General features: G+C 48.6%; 1 protein-coding gene across 1 annotated transcript in view; it reads left to right on the forward strand.

The window, feature by feature from the left end:
* The window catches only part of Nol10 (nucleolar protein 10), an 86,558-nt gene extending 79,035 nt beyond the window's left edge, over positions 1-7,523 (forward strand). The window contains exons 20-21 of the mRNA XM_060366196.1: positions 2,544-2,646; positions 6,732-7,523. Of these exons, the coding sequence (XP_060222179.1) occupies positions 2,544-2,646; positions 6,732-6,851 (223 nt within the window). The 3' untranslated portion in view covers positions 6,852-7,523. The remainder of the gene's footprint in view (positions 1-2,543; positions 2,647-6,731) is intronic.
* Positions 7,524-16,992: the final 9,469 nt, after the last annotated feature.

Consider the following 16,992-nt stretch of genomic DNA (forward strand, 5'->3'; position numbering starts at 1 on the left):
CTTTAATGTAGAAGTCTGCACACCATCCCCAGCTGTCTCTGATCTTCTGCCATGGCTCATCCTAAAACTCAGCTTGCCTCTCGGAGCAGCCTAGACAGAACAAGTTTTTACAGGCGCAGGAGGAGAGAACATTGGGAGAAAGGCAGTTATGTGCCCTAGTGGAGGAAGTCAGGGCATTCTTAAAAGAGTAGTAATTTCCCACAATTGACTTGAAAAGTCTTTTACTTCCCAAATTAAGGTTCTCTGTGGCCCACTTTGTCTCGGTGGCTCCATGGTTGTACAGAATCCTTGTTAACTTTGAAGCTCACCGTTTAGAGCTGTAAAAAGAACAAACGTGAACAGGCTGAGGAATCTGCCTAGGTGGACAGTTGGCTGCAGTGCAGTCAGCTTACGCCTCACTTTGGGGTTATTTAAAAAGGTGAAACGGGATTTTAATTTCTTCCAGTTTGTCATGTGGACACTTGTCACTGAGAACACTTGCTGGGCATGTCTCCTGGAGAGGTGTGCATAAATCTGGACTCTGACACACACCTGAAAGGCAGACTCCCTCCCAGAACCCTGATTTCAGACTTGATCCACATATGGCCCGGGGCAAGTCATTTAACATTTACCTCCCTTTTGCCATCTATAAAGGATAAATACTTCTGTCTCAGCGATGTTGAAAGGATTAATTAGTTAGTCTGTAAAGAACTTTGAAGATGAAAAGTGCTTTAAAAGTGCTTCTTAATAACATTATCGCCTAGAAAAGAGCACCACTTTTATGCTAACCACTTACGCCTCAGACTGTGGGGAAGGTGTGCCTTGCATGCCACGTGTAGTTATAAAGTGAGGTCGATTTCTCGGGGTGTGAACATCAAACATCGGCTTCAAAGTCTCAGGGGAACCTCATTGTGCAGCAGCGCCCCAGGAGCAGGGTTCCATTCCAAAATTAGTCACAGAGATCACTCCAGGGAGCAAGCACATCTCACAGTCGACTCTGCTTTCTGTCCTGTCAGTAAGGGGTCCTCAGTATGGTCCCTTGAGGAGGGAAGGTGGGGAAGGGAGGTTGTCCCTGCGTTTCCTTTTGTTTTTTCGAATTTGCTTGTTTTGAAGAGGAGGACACTGAATTGCAAAGGATCCAGTGTCTTCCTGTCCGGTTCCCTCTTTGTGCTCCTGGGGTCTCATCAGAGGGGCAGATGTGTGCTGCATCCACTCTGGGGCAGTCTGAACCTTACTGCACATAAATAGGCTTACTTCAGCTTTCCCACTACAAAACAAGTTAATGGGAGAGGGAGTGGTGTTCTGATTTATGATAAACCATTTCAGTAATGTGCAGGTAATGTGTATATCTTCGCTGCTTTGGAATTTGAGTGTGATATTGATCCTGGAGAGTTAGACATGGTGGTGCATTCCTATATTCCCAGAACTAGGCTGGCTGACGCCAGATTGCCTAGAGTTCAAGGCCAGCTTGTACTAAAGAGTGAAAGTCTTTGTCTCGGTATAGGTGTACATGCACGCGCACACACCAGCACTGGAGATCAGTGGAAGGATTTTTAGTTATAAAGAAGAAAACTAATCACAGATCAGTCAGCAGTAACAGACAGCTATTGTATAAAGAGGCTAGAATAGTTTTAAAAACCTGGTCAGGAAGTGAATTGAGATTCAGCTCTGGAATAAAGTGTGTTAAAACCTTAAGATAGGAGCTGGAGAAATGGCTCAGTGGTTAAGAGCACTGGCTGATAATATTTAAAAGGACAAACTACAGACTGGCAGAGTTTTGGAAAACTCTGACCTAAGTTCAATTCCCAGAACCACATGGTGGCTCACAACCAACTGTAATAGGATCTGATTCCCTCTTCCAGTGTACATGAAAGCAGAGCACTCATATAGATAAAATAAACTAATGAATAAATAAATAAATAAATAAATAAATAAAAACTTAAAGATATTAGCAGATGTCTCAGTGGAAAGAAATCATATAGAGTTTACCAAAGTGAAATTGTTTCTGTTCACTGCCAGTAAGAAAAAATGGATTTGTGTTCAGTTGACTGTGCAGAAGATGGGGATTGACTAAGGCTGATGAGGAAAAACCGGAAGTATCAGTAGCCCTCAGGCTGGGAACTCAGTTTGTGCCCAGTGCCTTGTGGAAGGTGAATGAGGGGCCTGCACGTCCACTCGCTGGCTCAAATACAGAGTGACGCTAGAGTCGCCATTGCTGCAGACTATCACAGGAAACCACAGGCCAGACACAGTGCGCCTTGCATTTTAGCTTCAAAAATATAATTCAGTGAGATAAGTGGCAGCCATTGAGGTCTAGTCTCTTAAATATTGAACCAATTAGTGTTTTTGTCAGCCATTGTTTTTAAAATGTACTTATAGAGAATGACAGTTTGAGGGCAGCCATGTCTCTCTCTCTGTGTCTATCTCTCTCGGTTCTGTTAGTGTTACTGTTTACCATGTGCATGAAAGACTTTTCTTCATGTGATCTATCCTAATTAAATCTTATTCCAAACGGTAAGTCAAAGCATGTTAATTAATGTGTCATTCTTTTAAATCTCCTACAGCAAGACTCTTGAAGAGCGGTTGAAACTTGAAGCAAAGCACGGGACATTGAATGTATCAGACACCACTGTTGGCAGCAAGCAGTTGACATTTACTCTCAGGAAGGTAAGTAGTGTCTTGCTGGAAAGCTATGGGTATGTGTCTGGCTTTCCCAAGCTTCTCCCCTTGAGGAAGCTCTGTTTCCTACTCCAGTGCTTCCCTTTAGCTGGAGCCCCTGCTGGGTGACAGCCAAGAAAGTGGTGATGTGGATCAGAGAAGATATGGGGAAAGGCTGCCTCATGCTGGGGTCAGCGCTGCTCGGTAACCTGTGTTCCTCCGGGTCTCTGTGGCCTAGCTACATAAGAGCCCGGACTAAGAAAGGGGATCAACCCAGTAGTTACCTAGAAAAGACTAGAAAATGATTAGCTCTGTTGTGGTCCCATCTGGCTTGCCATTTCCAAGCATGTTTTCTCAGCCAGCAGTACTCTGTTCTAAATTGTCCTGAAGATCCATTTCTTATGCTGGCTGTAGCAATGATGCCTCTGCACATTGTGGGAGGACTAAGATGCTTAAGTATTCGCCCTTAGCTCATAAGTAAAACAACATGGTCTCTTCTCAAAAAGAATTTTCTCATTTGCAGTCAGGCTCCTCAACAAAGTCATCAGGTAAGAAGAGTGACTACAACAGCAGCTGCGGTCCCACTGCCGGCTTCTTTTCTAAACTGACATGTCATGTACTTGCCATAAAGCACCCCTAGTTTTTCTTTTTTTAAGTGTGTATTTCTGTAATTTTTAACAGTATACACAGGAGAAGCTGTGTGTTTCACACAGGCACACAGACTTAGCAGTGCATTTCTTGCAGTTTTCCAAAACTCTGCCAGTCTGTAGTTTGTCCTTTTAAATATTATCAGAATTTTTAAGCTAAAACTACTTAATATGTTGGACTTCTTTTCTGAAATCAAATGAACAGTGTACGACCTACGTTGACAAGGCTTATTGTTAATTTTCTTGTATGTGATCTCTAAAGGGTAAGTTTATCTCACCTTTGATCAGGACCCATCTCTAGGAATAGACCCACAGTTTCTCGCTGTGGCTCTGACCGGCTGATTGCAGTGCAGCACTGCAATTCTTCCGTGATTACAGCCATGTGTAGACCCCCACCCCCACTCCAAGCACAGGGTAAGACAGGCAGTAGCCGTGAGCCGTTTGAGCTGGTAATCGGCTTAAATCTTTGAGTGAGGTTGGAAAACACAACAGAAAAGGACATCCACACCCATGTTGCTCCCTCACTCTTTCTTTCTTTTTCTCTCCTTTTTGTGCTTCATATTGGTCCTCCAGGCCGTGCACACGCTAGGTAACACCCTGCAACTGAACTGCATCCCCAGATTCAACAAGCCAATCAGGGCTTTCTAGTATGTTCACTAAGTCTGTAACCATCTCACTGTAACTGTTGTCTCCGAGCTAGGAAGATAGCTCAGTGGGAGAATGCTGGTGGAGAGGCCCCGGCTTTGGACAATGAGAAACACAGTCCTCCCCACTTCACAGAACTTTTAAGTCAGAAGGCACCAAGTTGAATGTCACTTTGTAAATTTGTGGGGGACTGCTTGAAGTGATATCAGAGCTGAATCAAATGGAGGCTTTGGAGAATATACTCTTTGGGAGAATATACTAAGTCAATTAATGTTTGATTTATATGTTTTATTACTTGATTGGAATGCTCTTACTTAAGTATATCTGCTTTAATTTGTTTAGGGACATGTTTGTGTATTTGTTTACATGAGTTTCTTTTTATTCTATGTTTATTGTATATCAGATAAAATCGTGGAGCTTCCCAGTATTGTCCATAGGTGCTTTCTGCAGTGCCGATAGAATTCTCAGGAAGGCTGTCTGCAGGAATGCTCAGATCAGAGCTGTTGCTTATGTGATAGCAGCTAGCGAATGTCCTCTCCCCTTCCTTCGGAGGGCTGTAGGGTAGTCTGGCAGGAACAAGGAGAAGGAGGAAAAGCTGACTTAGAGAAGAGCTAATTGCCCCATAAATCTTGATTAGTGGGTGACACAGTGGCATGGTCCCCCAGGGCAGCCTTGGGGAGAGAGGCTAATGATAGCCCTTTGTGTGCAGGGAGCTTTGTCTGCAGAACAATAGAGGCCTCTTCCCAGCTCCTCTGGCTGCTCTTGGCCCAGAGCTGCCTGCTGCCCTGCTGAGTGCTCTAACAGGGCCACACTTGCACATGAAGACTCCAGAAAGCCCTTACCTCACAGCTCCTAGCATCCTATCTATCTGGATTCAGCATATCATTTCCAAAAGTATCTAAAGAAATGTGTCTTGTAAGCCAGACATGATAGTGCAAACATTAACCCTAATCCAGGCTCGTGGGGTGAGGCAGGAAGAGCATGAGTGTGAGCCTAGTCTAGGCTACATAGACACTGTCTCAGGAGTGGGGAGGCTCTTGAGAGAAACTTATTAATACACAGCTGCAGAATATTCCCCCCCCTCTTCTGCTCCTGCTCCCAATGCTCACCAGAGCACACCTAGACAAACAAAACTCATCAGAATTAAAAGGCTGTGCTATCTCTGCAAGGGTCTTGATGTGCAGTTTGGTCTGCAGGGCAGGTGCAGCTCCCAGGTTCTGGGGTCTCCTTAACACAGGAAGCCAGTGTGGTGCTCTGAACCTCCACGGGGCTCTGCCCTGGGTCTCCCTGCAGTTCTCTCTGCTGAGGAAACAGAGCAAATGACACATTTACAGAATCAGCCCAAGTAAGTACTCCAGAGGAGGAGGTGCCTGTGAGCCCATGGCAAGCAAGCTAATCAGTGTCAGGAAGCAGATGCCCAAGCTGATGTACAGCATCTTTTATAGATTGTATTTATTTGTGTATGGCATGCATGTGGAAGTTAGTGGGCACCTTGTTGGAGTCATTTCCTCTCCACATGTGGGCCCTGGGGATCGAATCAGATTAGGCTTGGGGACAGGTACCTTCACCTACTGAGCCACCTCACCAGGCTGACATAATGTTTTTATTTTTAAAAGCACATATTGGCTGTGACCGAAGGAGTGAACCAGGAGGATATGGTTGCGGCTCCCACCCCACCCCCACCCAGTAAAGAAGGGAGCCTCAGAGCACAGAGAGGCTTCCACACTGAATTGGAAGGGTTTACTTTGCAAATGCACGGGAGACACAATCATCAGGAATGGTCCTGGAGTGATATTTAGAAGCCCAGGCAGAAAGCCCCCAGAATGTGGAGATGGGCTCTTCTGGCTTCGGGAGTTGCTTTCCTTCCCTCACTTCCCGCACCCACTCTTTGCACTCAGAGAGTTTCTTCAAAAGGGAAACACTGCTGAATATCTGCATTGTATCAAATGTTATGAAAGCTCCACGTGCAGCGGGTACTGGGGTCTGTGGGGCCAGGCCTCACCCTGTCCAGCCACCCAACAGCCTGCCTCTAGCCACCAAGCTTCAATGTGTTCTCAGACTCCATAGCTCCTCTGTTGAGTGGATTCTGTACTAATCGGCTGCCGAGGGTACGGGCGCCACGGGGAGCAAGTGGAGTCTGGTAGGCAAATGAGGATAGAAAACTCATATGGAAACTGTCCCATCCATCAGCTTGGTGCATCTCAGAGCTGTGAGCCTGGAGCCACCTGCCAAGCCTGCCAGGGGTTAATAATAGCAAGTCTGTTCTTTCCAGGGAGGTTCAATCCATCCACCTTCCCTCTCTCCCTCCCTCTTTTTCTCTCTCCCTCTCCCACTAGCACCCAAAAGCTCTTTAGAGCCAATCCTAATGAGTGAGCTATTTAACAGGTGTAGGTCATAACACATTTTTACATGTGTTTGATAAAATACATATGTTTGATATGTATTTGATAAACTACAGTATTTGTTTGCCTTTAAGTCTGTGTGAATGAGCTCACAGTTCGAGTGTGCAAGCACAAGTAGGCCTGAGTCCCGTTAGAGAATCCCAGGAGTCCCCTACTTTGTGGTCAGGCTGGTGTGTGGGGGTGCTTCTCCTTTTGCCCAGGGATTCAAAATTTCTCCTTTGACAGTAGAAATTGGTCTTTGTCCAGCTGCCAACACCAGGGAAGGCTGTTATCCAGCAGTCAGAGCATGATGTTCGGTGTGGGTCCCAGGACTCCATGACTGGCCGCCCTTGGCTATATACCGAGGGGTAGAGCAAACCCTTCTCTTCTCCTTTCCTCTACTCATCCTACTTTCTTTTAGTCTGAACAGCAAAAGAAGCAACAGGAGGCTGAGAAACTGCATCGCCAAGAGAGGAAAAAGCTTCGTAGGTCTGCTGGCCACCTGAGGTCCAGACCCAGAAGAGGCCGGCCCTTTCACTGACCAGAGAAGTGTGCCTGTGTGCGGCTAGGAAGCAACGCTCCTCCCTGTGGATTCTCACAAGGGCATCATACCCAGGCTAGGGATGCAGATGTATGTGCATGGTGCTTGGTTGCCCAGGCAACCACCCGGCTCCAGGAGTTCCGAGCGCTTTTTCTATGTTGTTGCCCCTTAGATACTGTCTTCTCCCCACTGGTGATTGGGGAAAGCAGGCATCATTTCTAATATTGGGAAGGTCCACATGAAATGAAAAGTTTATCCTCTGCTGCAAACAGGGACTGTCATGTTGTAGGCATGGTTGGCTAGTTTGTTTTTTGTTTTTTGAGACAGAGTTTCTCTATGTAGCCCTGGTTGTCTTGGAACTTGCCATGTACATCAGGCTGGCTTTGAACTCATATAGATCTGCCTGCCTCTGCCTCCTGAGTGCTGGAATTAAAGGGCTGCACCACCACTGAGCAGCCAGAATGTCTTCTCTCAGTGTCCTCCTCCCTTCTGGACTAAGCCGCACAGAAGGCCCACCCTATTTGCCTGGTGTCTGCTGATTGACCCTGTTTATGTCCATGAGCTTATGTTGGCAGGCGTACTTGCTTGCTTTTATATCCCTTTGGTAGACTTTTTAAACTATTTTTGTACCAAGAGTATAAATTAATGGTAATAAATAATAAATGGATGCTACTGGCTATTTGTTTTAACTTGTCACAAAATTGCGTGGTTGTTTTCTGAGGAAGTACTGAGATGGGCAAAGCTTATAAAAGGGGACGCTTTCACTTGGATGGCTTCTCTAAGGAGGTCTCCTGCCTGTGGAAATTTAAAAATCCACTTCGGCTTGCGTAGTTTGGACTTTCCTGTGGGTACAGATGAAATAGGAGCTCTTTGGACTGTACCTGTGGTGTGTCCACAGGTGGGACACATTTGTTACACAGTCAGGTGGCCTCAGAGCATCCCACCCAGCAGTGTTAGGGATGTGGTCACATGTCACACTGTCTCCTTTCAGTGTGGCCCCTTGTCTCTTCAGCCTCAAGAACTTGCTGGCTGGTCGTGCGTGAACACATGCACGCACGCGCACACACCCAGCCCACCTGTTAACTCCTTAAGCTGATCCCTTCCAGGGCTGAGGCCCAGGCGTCCTCTGTTCCCCTCCTTGCAGTTTCCCTGTTTTAAACTCTCTGTGCATGCTGGGTATCCCATTCTGTCATTTTTCTGTGTTTATGTTAGTTGCTTTCATAGAGCTGTCATCAAAATGCTCAATATGGGCAATTTAAGGGTGGATTCATCTTGGCTCGTTTTCAGAGGGTGTTGATGCGCAGAGGCTTTTCACCTCATTGTGGGCAAGGACATGAAATTCCCTGAGCAACCTGTGGCTGACTTCTGCCAGCCCCCACCTCCAAGAACACCCCGCACCTCCCAACCACTGTCTAGGGACAGATGTTCAGGTCAGAGGCCTGTGGAAGACAAGACATTTCAGATTCAAACCCTAAGCTATGGTTGTTAGGCACCAGCCCTAGGATGTGGTGCTGTTCCTCCCAGCCCTGCTAGCAGCTTTCCTTCTCAGTGAGAAGTGCAGCCCCAGGGCCTGGGGGTCTGGGGGCCTGGGAGTTCTGCCTCAGGTCCCTCTCAGAACTTTGGTATCCCAGACCCAGTGCCTAAATCCTTTCAAGTAGTTTCAACAGTGGTCTTTGGAGAGGAGGAGGCAAGCTAGGAGGGACATGATTGACACTGGGCAGCTTGCGGAAAGTGCAGGCCCAGGGGAGGGACCAAGAAGGGCTCCTGGAAAGAGTCCAGATCCTGTTCCTGCTCTTCTCAGAATCCTGCCGTGGCTGTCTCCTCAATCAGTAACATCCTGAGTCCCCGAAGGACCCTTGCCTGGCACAGACTCCCTTTGTGTTCTGTCACCACGCTGACCTTCCTCTTTGTAAAACATTCCAGGCATTCTCTCGGCCTTCACACATTCCATCCCCTCAGCTCAGAATGCTCCCCGAGGCCTCTCAGGTTATTTTCTCCCTGTCTGGTCACTTCTGCCCTGTTTAAATTGTCACACCCTGTGCCAGCACGCCAAGATCACAGATGGTACTCCATGTAAAGACGCTTTTAAAACCTGACTGTGGGGGCCACGGAGATGGCTCAGTGAGGAAAGACCAAGCCGACTTTACTGAGAGAAGAAAACCAACTACAGTAAATCATCCTCTGACACACACGCACACACAGGCACACGCACATGTGCGAGTACACACAGATAAATATAAAAATAAATTTATAACCTTATTATGGGAAATGTGAAATGCATATAAAGGTGGAGGGAGAAGAGCTGAACGAACCAGCATGTCCCAGCACCATGGAGCTCCCTCACCGTCTTGTCCAGTGTTGGCTCCTGTTCCCATAATGTAAGGGTTTTAGAGGATGTTTTAATTACCATGTTTTGTTTGTGGCTGTGTATCTAATTTCTAGAACAATGTCTGCCCATCACGGCTATTTACTTAAGCTGTTATGGGGTGCCCATCAGAGAAGACCACTCAAACATAGTCTGTAGCCAATTGGAAGTCTTTATTCCAGCCAACTGGGACTGCACTCAGGTATTTGGGACCCGAGCATAGCACCAAGCCTTTAGCATAAGGAGTGTTTTTAAGGCAAAACCACATCCTGACATCTTGCTTGGCAGCTGCCAGGGAGGTTTGCACAAGAAAGCAGTTTAACGGAAGCCAAGATAAATTAGCTGGAGCATCTTGACCTCGGGTTCTTAGAGTTGGGTAATTATTTTCTAGGGGATTCTCCATCAAGGAGATCAAATTTTAGTTAAACCTAAAGTGGCCTCAGGGGAAAAATACAAGATGGTGGAACCCTTGCATTGTCTTGTCCTGTCACAAATGACCGAGCTGGATGGAACTGAACATTAAACCATGTACTTAATGTCGGAAGTTAAACCTTATGCCTGAGGAGTGGTTCCCACCAGAGCTCTCAGAGAGGGTGGGATGCTAAAAAGATTAAATTGGAAAGGTTGGAGGAAGACTAGAAAAGGGAATCGGGAATAACCATTATCAATAAATAACAATTGGGGGGGTGTGATAGAAGGGAACAGAAAATGGGTTGTATGAGATAGGTCAAGAGAGCATTGTAAGATGGGAGAAGTGGCAGTGTGTTAGCACGCCACTAGGAGTAATCAAGAAAGCAAAGGTGAGGGCCTGGCTGGTGAGATGCTTCAGTTTGGGCTCTGAAACCCACATGGCAGAAAGAGAAAACCTTAAGAGAAAACCTTAACCTACTGTGGGTGAGTGCGTGGGTGAGTCCATGCGTGTGTGCATGCGTTATAATAAAAACTTAAAGGAGAAAACATGATGCAATACAGAAGTCAGTTCCTGGGGTGGTGTCTGCAAGTGGATGGTGTGCTCACTAGTTTTCTGTCAACTAGAGTCATTTTCGAAGAGGGAACCTCAGGTGAGAAAGGGCCCAGCAGTGGCCAGTGAGCGGGCTTCTGTAGAGGCATGGCAGCCCGGAGTAGGGGTTACAGGAAGGTCCTACCTGCTGTTCCCGGACTTCTGGACCAGTGAGATGCCTGTCAACACCCCCTGCCCCAACACACACACACACACACACGCATGCGCACACACACACATACACACACCCCACATGGAAGAGGAAATTTTTCTCTGATGGTCCTTGCTCCCAGCCCAACCCAAACAGGACTTCAAAGCTGACAGATGGGAAGGAGTCCAGCGTCCAGCTATATTCCCAGGTAGCCCTGAGTTTCTCTCAGATGTAGGACAAAGTGCTGAATCCTCGAATCAGGGTTTGAGGGGTTTTCAAGTCCAGCTGGCCGGAACACCTACCCAGTTGGCTGTCCCTAGCCACCACCACCCCCCCTCAGCTCACTGCGCAGTTTCTGCTCACATACTGACCCAGAGTCCACAGCTTCTCTTTCTCTAGCAAAACAGGGTAGCCTTGGAATCTCTCCTCCCCAGGGGCTGACTCCTGCCTTTGTACTCCCAGTGACCTCTGCTCCTTTATCGGAACGCCATTCCCCCACTCCCCCACCCCCCACCCCCCGGTCTTGCCAAGCTTCATCTGCCTGGTCAGTGGCTGCCTCTTTCTGAGACTGTCCCTTCTAGTCTGGACCTGCCTGGCCCCTGCAGTTCTCTTTCACGCAGCGGACAAGCTCCAGGGTCCCTTCCTCGAGCCTTCTTCATTCCTTCCTTTACAGAGTGTCTGTCATGTCATCTCTTCCCAATGTTCTGAAGCCACCTTCCAAATTTGTAGCCATCTGGTTTCTCTAGTTCAGTGTACCCAGAGTAAAACTCATCACTTCCCCCGCCCCATGCTGTCCTTCCTTCCTCTTCTCTGTTCACCTAACAGCAAAACCATGGTTTGTTCAGTGGATTCTTTGACTGCTCCTTGCAAATGGAAGCCCTGCTCTTGTGCAGCTTCTGTTTGCACGGGAAGACTGAAGAGTCCCAAGAACACAGGAAATACAGCCGGGCTGTAGTCCCAGCCCAGGAGGCAGAGGCAGGCAGATCCCTGAGTTCGAGGCCAGCCTGCTCTACAAAGCGAGTTCCAAAAGCCCTGTCTGGAAAAAATAGAAAAATAGTTTGAGGATTGGTGAGATGGCTCAGTGGTTAAGAGCCCTGGTTGCTCTTGCAGTTGCAGATTTGACTCCCAACCCCACCCCCAAAAAAGATGCAGGCAACTACAGTGAATTATTCTGTAGAGTAAAGCTGAATGAAGTCAGAGTGTGCGCCCCCACGGGAGGCCCCCACGGAAGACTATAGGACAGTTCTGAGGCCGGAAAACACACGTTTCTAATGTCTGGGGTTGGCCTGGGGAATCCAAGCACTGCAGCAGAGGCTAAGGTGAGCTTTGCTGTGGGGCTCAGGGAGGACAGACAGCGCCTTAGCCACTGTGACTGGCACAGAACAGAGGACTCAGACTGGAGCAGGTGTGGCTCGGTGTCAGCTTTGTGTCCCCTGCCACACCAGGATGAGCGATGCTCCACAGTCTCGGGTGGGTGCGCCCTCTGCAGACCTTCCCGTCTCTATGGTCCCAGGGTCACAGCCCCTGCTCCTCCCTTTCCCCCTGCACGCCACCACGGTTTGTACGCAGATGGCAGAGTCGGGGATCCCCAGCCCAGGCTGAGAGAAACTGTAATCCTTTAATGATGGAAGGCTTTCCAAAGCTAGCATGGAGTCTGTTAGTGAAGACAACAGAGGAAACAAGAGGAGACCTGGGTCTGGTCTAGACTTGCTCACAGCTAAGTTGCCAGTTAGTGGCACAGCCACTTAAGCTGCCGTTCCTTGGTGTGTGCATCTGTAAAATGGGTTTAATAGTATCTGTCCCCTGAAGACTTCAGAGAGTGTTTGTGGAGCTTAATGAGTGAGGTCCATTAAACCCCTCAGAAGAAAGGTGGAGCTAAATACAAAGCACTATTGTAATTACCCTGCATGTTCTCCAAGCCAGGTCGCATCTTGTTTTAAGAGGGTTACCATGACAATGGGTTTGCTTTAAAAACTTGAGTTTCAAAGGCAGTAAGTCTGCAGTAAGAAGTGAATTTCATTTTGTTAGTTTTTGTCACAGTGGGGTCCGGAATCTCACAGCCAGGGGTCTGGGGACTGGGCAGAGTCTCACAGCTAAGGACTGTTCTGTTCGCGCTGTGACAGCCACTGACGCTGATGAATGGCAGGAACCACGGTACCCCTCCTGAGCACCTGGCGCTTCTTAATGAACGTTAGTCGGTTAGTAAGTCTGCAGCACCCGACATGCCGCAGGCTCAGGGTGGCTGCTGGCTGCATGGAGGAGATACCGTCCCAATTTTGCTAGAAACAGAATTTGCTAGAAAGTTGTTCCGTGGAGTTCTGAGAGGCTGGGAAGCCCCCAGCGTCTGCAGTTCGCAAGCTGCAGGTCCAGGGCAGCTGATGATAGAAACTGCAGTCCACTGGCCACGGGCTGCAGGCCTAGGGGGAGCTGGTGTTTCAGACACACCCCACCTAAGGGGACCGATATCCTGGCGGGACGGTGGTCAACAGCACCCTTCCTTTCCACCCACACCTTGGTTGGCTGAGTCTGGCATCACTGGTCACAACCATCATCTTATTCAGTGTATGGATGGGGCCCAGTCATGCTGACATAGACTGCCTGTCACCTGAGGTGTGCCATAGCCAATGATATGACAAACCTGGAGCTAAATGGTTTCCATGCTGTTTCATCTGACGCTGGTCAGGTTGGAGCTGAGCTCATTTACCTGCTCATTGGCTTGAGGCAAGGTTCTTCTCTGTCTGGACTTTCATTTCCTCACCTGAAGGGTGAAACTAAGAACAGATTCTGCCTCACGATCTATACTTAGAGTTGTCACTGAACAGCTAGCCAGCTCACCACCCTTGCATGTCACGGGATGTAGAGGAATTTTAATTTAGAACATGGCTGCTCTGGCAAGAGATCATATCCAAAGACCTTTTAGGTCTGTGTGATCCAGCTGGAATATAGACATACCTTTAATCCAAGAGGCAAGAAGATCTCTAAGCTCAAGGCCAGCCTGGTAGAGAGCAAGTTTCAGTTAAAGAAAAGCTTGGGTCCAGGTTCGGTAATACAGGCCTTTAATCCCAGTATGCGGGAGACAGAGCTATGGAGATCTCTGAGTTCTAATCAGTTCAGTTGAGTCAGTGAGTAGAGGGACAGTGCAGTGGAGCTGAGTTTGTGGCAGCTCAGTTTGTGGAATTCAGAGGCAGTTTTGCAGCAAGTTTTACAGAGACAATGTTGAAAAGAGAACAAGCTAGACACAAGTGAAGATAGAAAGAGCCAGAGAATGAGAAGGAGCCAGAAGATTAGAGCAGGTTGCTAGTTAGTTTGAGGCCAAGCAGAGAGATTCAGTGAGAAACTGAGAGAAGCCCAGATTGAATCAGTCAGCTTGAGGAGGACTTGAGCCAGAATAGCTGAATTGAGCCAGCCAGCCACAGTTCAGAGAGAATTAGAAGGGTGAGCTTATTCGGTAGTTAGTCTCAGAGGCTGAAAACATTCTAGGCCTAGGTTAGATTGGTGGTTAGAAGCTTCCAAGACTAGGCCTAGGTTAGCAGACAGAGGCAGTAAGGCTCTGAGGAGCAGTGAGCACATAGCTGGTGGGGCACACAGGGAGGGAGGCTGACTGAGGTAGGCGGCCCCGCAGTCTCCACAGTTGGTATTAAGGGAATGTGGGAGTGTGAATGTATGGCTTTTCTAGGTACACCCTCGCTTTGAGTAATGGCCTCGGAGACCTGTTACATTTATGAAAAACTCCAGGCACTAGAGCTGGGCAGAATTCAGCTATTCTAACCTGACAATAACGACCTGGCCTACTCCCCAGTCATGTGACCCGTTACCTGTCATCTTACTCTCACCCTGGCTACTCCTTCTCCATCCCTGTCGGATAGTGACTTTCTCTGGTCCCCACATGAGACCCTCTCCCTGGGTCAGAGTCCAGCCTTATCCTCTCCTGCCCAGCTATTGGCTGTTCAGCTCTTTATTTAACCAATCAGAAGGCGATGGAGAGCAATGTTTACAATATACCAAGCTAGGAGATGCTTCATAAAAATGACAATGCCGAAGTCAGACTGCTACAGCAGCTCTGCACATAGAAATCAGCATTTGAGTGCACAGTGTACAAAACCATCCTCTTATGTGAGCGCATGGAAGTCAGAGGCTAGAGGTGTGGCACAACCCTCGGTTCCCTGATGCCGCAGGAAAAAAAAAAAAAGTGAGAAAGTCCATGAAAATTAAGTCAGGCGAAGGAGCTGCTGTGAGTTTGGTGGACAGTGCTTACCTAGGCAACCCTTCAGCCACCACCAATGGAGGCAGATAAGTGTCTGCAACCCGCCCTCAAGAGTCCCCGCAACCACCTGCATTAGTTTTAGGCCAAGTCTGAAAATAATTGGAGCTGTTACAAACAAACAAACAAACAAACAAACAAACAAAAAACCTCAGGACATCATTTACCCATTTACCCTCTCTGAGCCCACACCACGGGGCACCTAGCCTGTTGCCTGCCTATTCTGGGCAACAAGATGTCAGCAACCTTCTCCAGCTATCCTCAGGTGCTGTGCTGACCCAGGGGAGAGCATCAGACAGTGCTCTCTCTCTCTCTCTCTCTCTCTCTCTCTCTCCCCCTCTCTCCCTCTCTCCCTCTCTCTCTCTCTCTCCAGCTTTGAAATAGTCTGTCAATCGGCTGGCACATGGACCTAGGGGAGCCTGCCTACCGGCTTCAGCAGGTACCAGTGCTTTGGCTGTGTTTGGTACCTCAGTGAAGTAGGTTTGGGAACCAGCTGTAAAACTCAATACTGGGTTTTTAGAAGCAAAATTTCAGAATAGAAAGCACCCCTCTCAGAGACATTGAGGAAAACGGTGAGGTCAGGACCGGAGAAAAGCAAGGGCTGCTCTCCCTTCCCACTCGGATCCTGGTGTGGTCCAGGCTGGGAGTTCTTGCTACTATGCAATGTGTTCTGTCTGCATGAACTTCATGGGGTTACACAGATTCCTCCCAAGCCTTGAAAGCAAGAGTCCTAATCACAAGCCAGGAGGGAACACTCAGCACAAGCAGAGCACCCACAAGCGGAGCACTCACCACAGGCAGAGCCCTCACCACAAGCAGGTGTGCAGGTCTTGGGCTCCTGCGTGTGGCACTTGGCCACATCTGCCTGCTCCCTGGAAAGAGGGAGGGAACACCAGCATCTGTGCACCTGCAGCACTCCTCTCGACACAGATCCGTGGGTTGAGGTCCCCACCGCACCTTGGGAAGACATTAGGGTGTCACAAATTGTCATAGATTCAGAACTAAGGCTTCACAAGTTTAAAAAAAAAAAAAAAAAGGGAGGGAGCAGACAGAGCTGGGCCCTGCCTGGCACAGTCTATGAAGTGGCTGTGCCAAGAAACTGAACTCCGATGGGGAACAAAGAAATCTTGGCAGGTAAGTGGTAGAGCTGGGATTTGAGAGCCAGCCGTGAGGCAAATGGGCAAGTCCTTGGGGACTGGACAAAGCAATGGCAATAAAGTCCCTGTGTGGCTAGGACCCACAGAGAAGGTGTGTTTCAGAGAGAGCTGACTGAGGCCAGCACAGAACCCTGGGGCTACAGAGCACCAGGCAAGAAACAGAGGCTGAAACCGAGGCCTGAGAGGGGAGGGGTTTCACGGGGGGGGGGGGGGTAACATGTGGAGAGAGCTTTCTTTATTAGGGCACCAGCTGGTGGAAGAGTCTCAAGCCTGGAGTAGGTTATTGCTCCATTGCTGTGAGCTTCTCACCCATGGAGGAAGAGAGAACAAGTTACTCTTTGAAGAGTCACTGAAGACGATTCTGCTGAAAAATAATGATTTTTCCCCTCAGGGCTTGGCCTCACAGAGTAGGGTCATTGCCTTTCGTGTAACCAAGCAGAGTTCCATGTGAGGAGAGGCAGGGAGAGGGGAGGGGCCGGGGACTCTGCACTGTGAACCCACTATGGCTTGCACCCCCATCTCCCCTGACTGCCCTCAGGCTGGGAGTTCTCAGGGCCCCATTCAAAGCACGGGGCAACACCCCAGAGTGGCCCATCCCGCACTGCTCTCCTTTTGATGTTACTCTAAAGTCTTAGCCCCTCTCTTGACAGGCCTGGCTCTTGACATCACCGTCACTTTGGCCACTCCCCACACTGACAGGTTCCAGGAAGAAGACTCTGTGTGCTTGACTCCTGGCCAAGTGATAATAGGTGACCACAGGGATAATGGGCAAGGCTGGAACAGAACACATCTCCTTCCTGGGGGAGCTATCAGCTTGCCTGAGGTGAGTGCTACCAACTACGGAGACATGGTTTCCCCTTTGGTTCCCAGTCACCATCGTGGTCCCATTGGCAGCATTGCCACTGCCCACCCTGTGCCCTCACCTGCAGAGCCCCAAGAACAGTGATGAGGACACACAGTTCTAGGGAAAGGAGCAGGTTTGATACATGGGTTTGCATTTAACTGAGGGGAACAAAGGGGAACCAGTGGGAAATGTCCAGAGGTGAGCAAATCCATGTGAATATTGTCCTCATCCTTCCCTGTCAGGGCTCTGGTCAGGCAGGTGACATCTGTGGTCTTGGAAATGCCGAGATAGAAGGGAGATGAGGAAGTGGGGTGGAGAGAAGATGCCACAGAGGTTGGGGCAGAGGCTGTAGCTCATGTTGTA

Source organism: Meriones unguiculatus, chromosome 1 (genome assembly GCF_030254825.1).
Source record: "Meriones unguiculatus strain TT.TT164.6M chromosome 1, Bangor_MerUng_6.1, whole genome shotgun sequence".
In the NCBI taxonomy this organism is placed as follows: Eukaryota; Metazoa; Chordata; class Mammalia; order Rodentia; family Muridae; genus Meriones; species Meriones unguiculatus.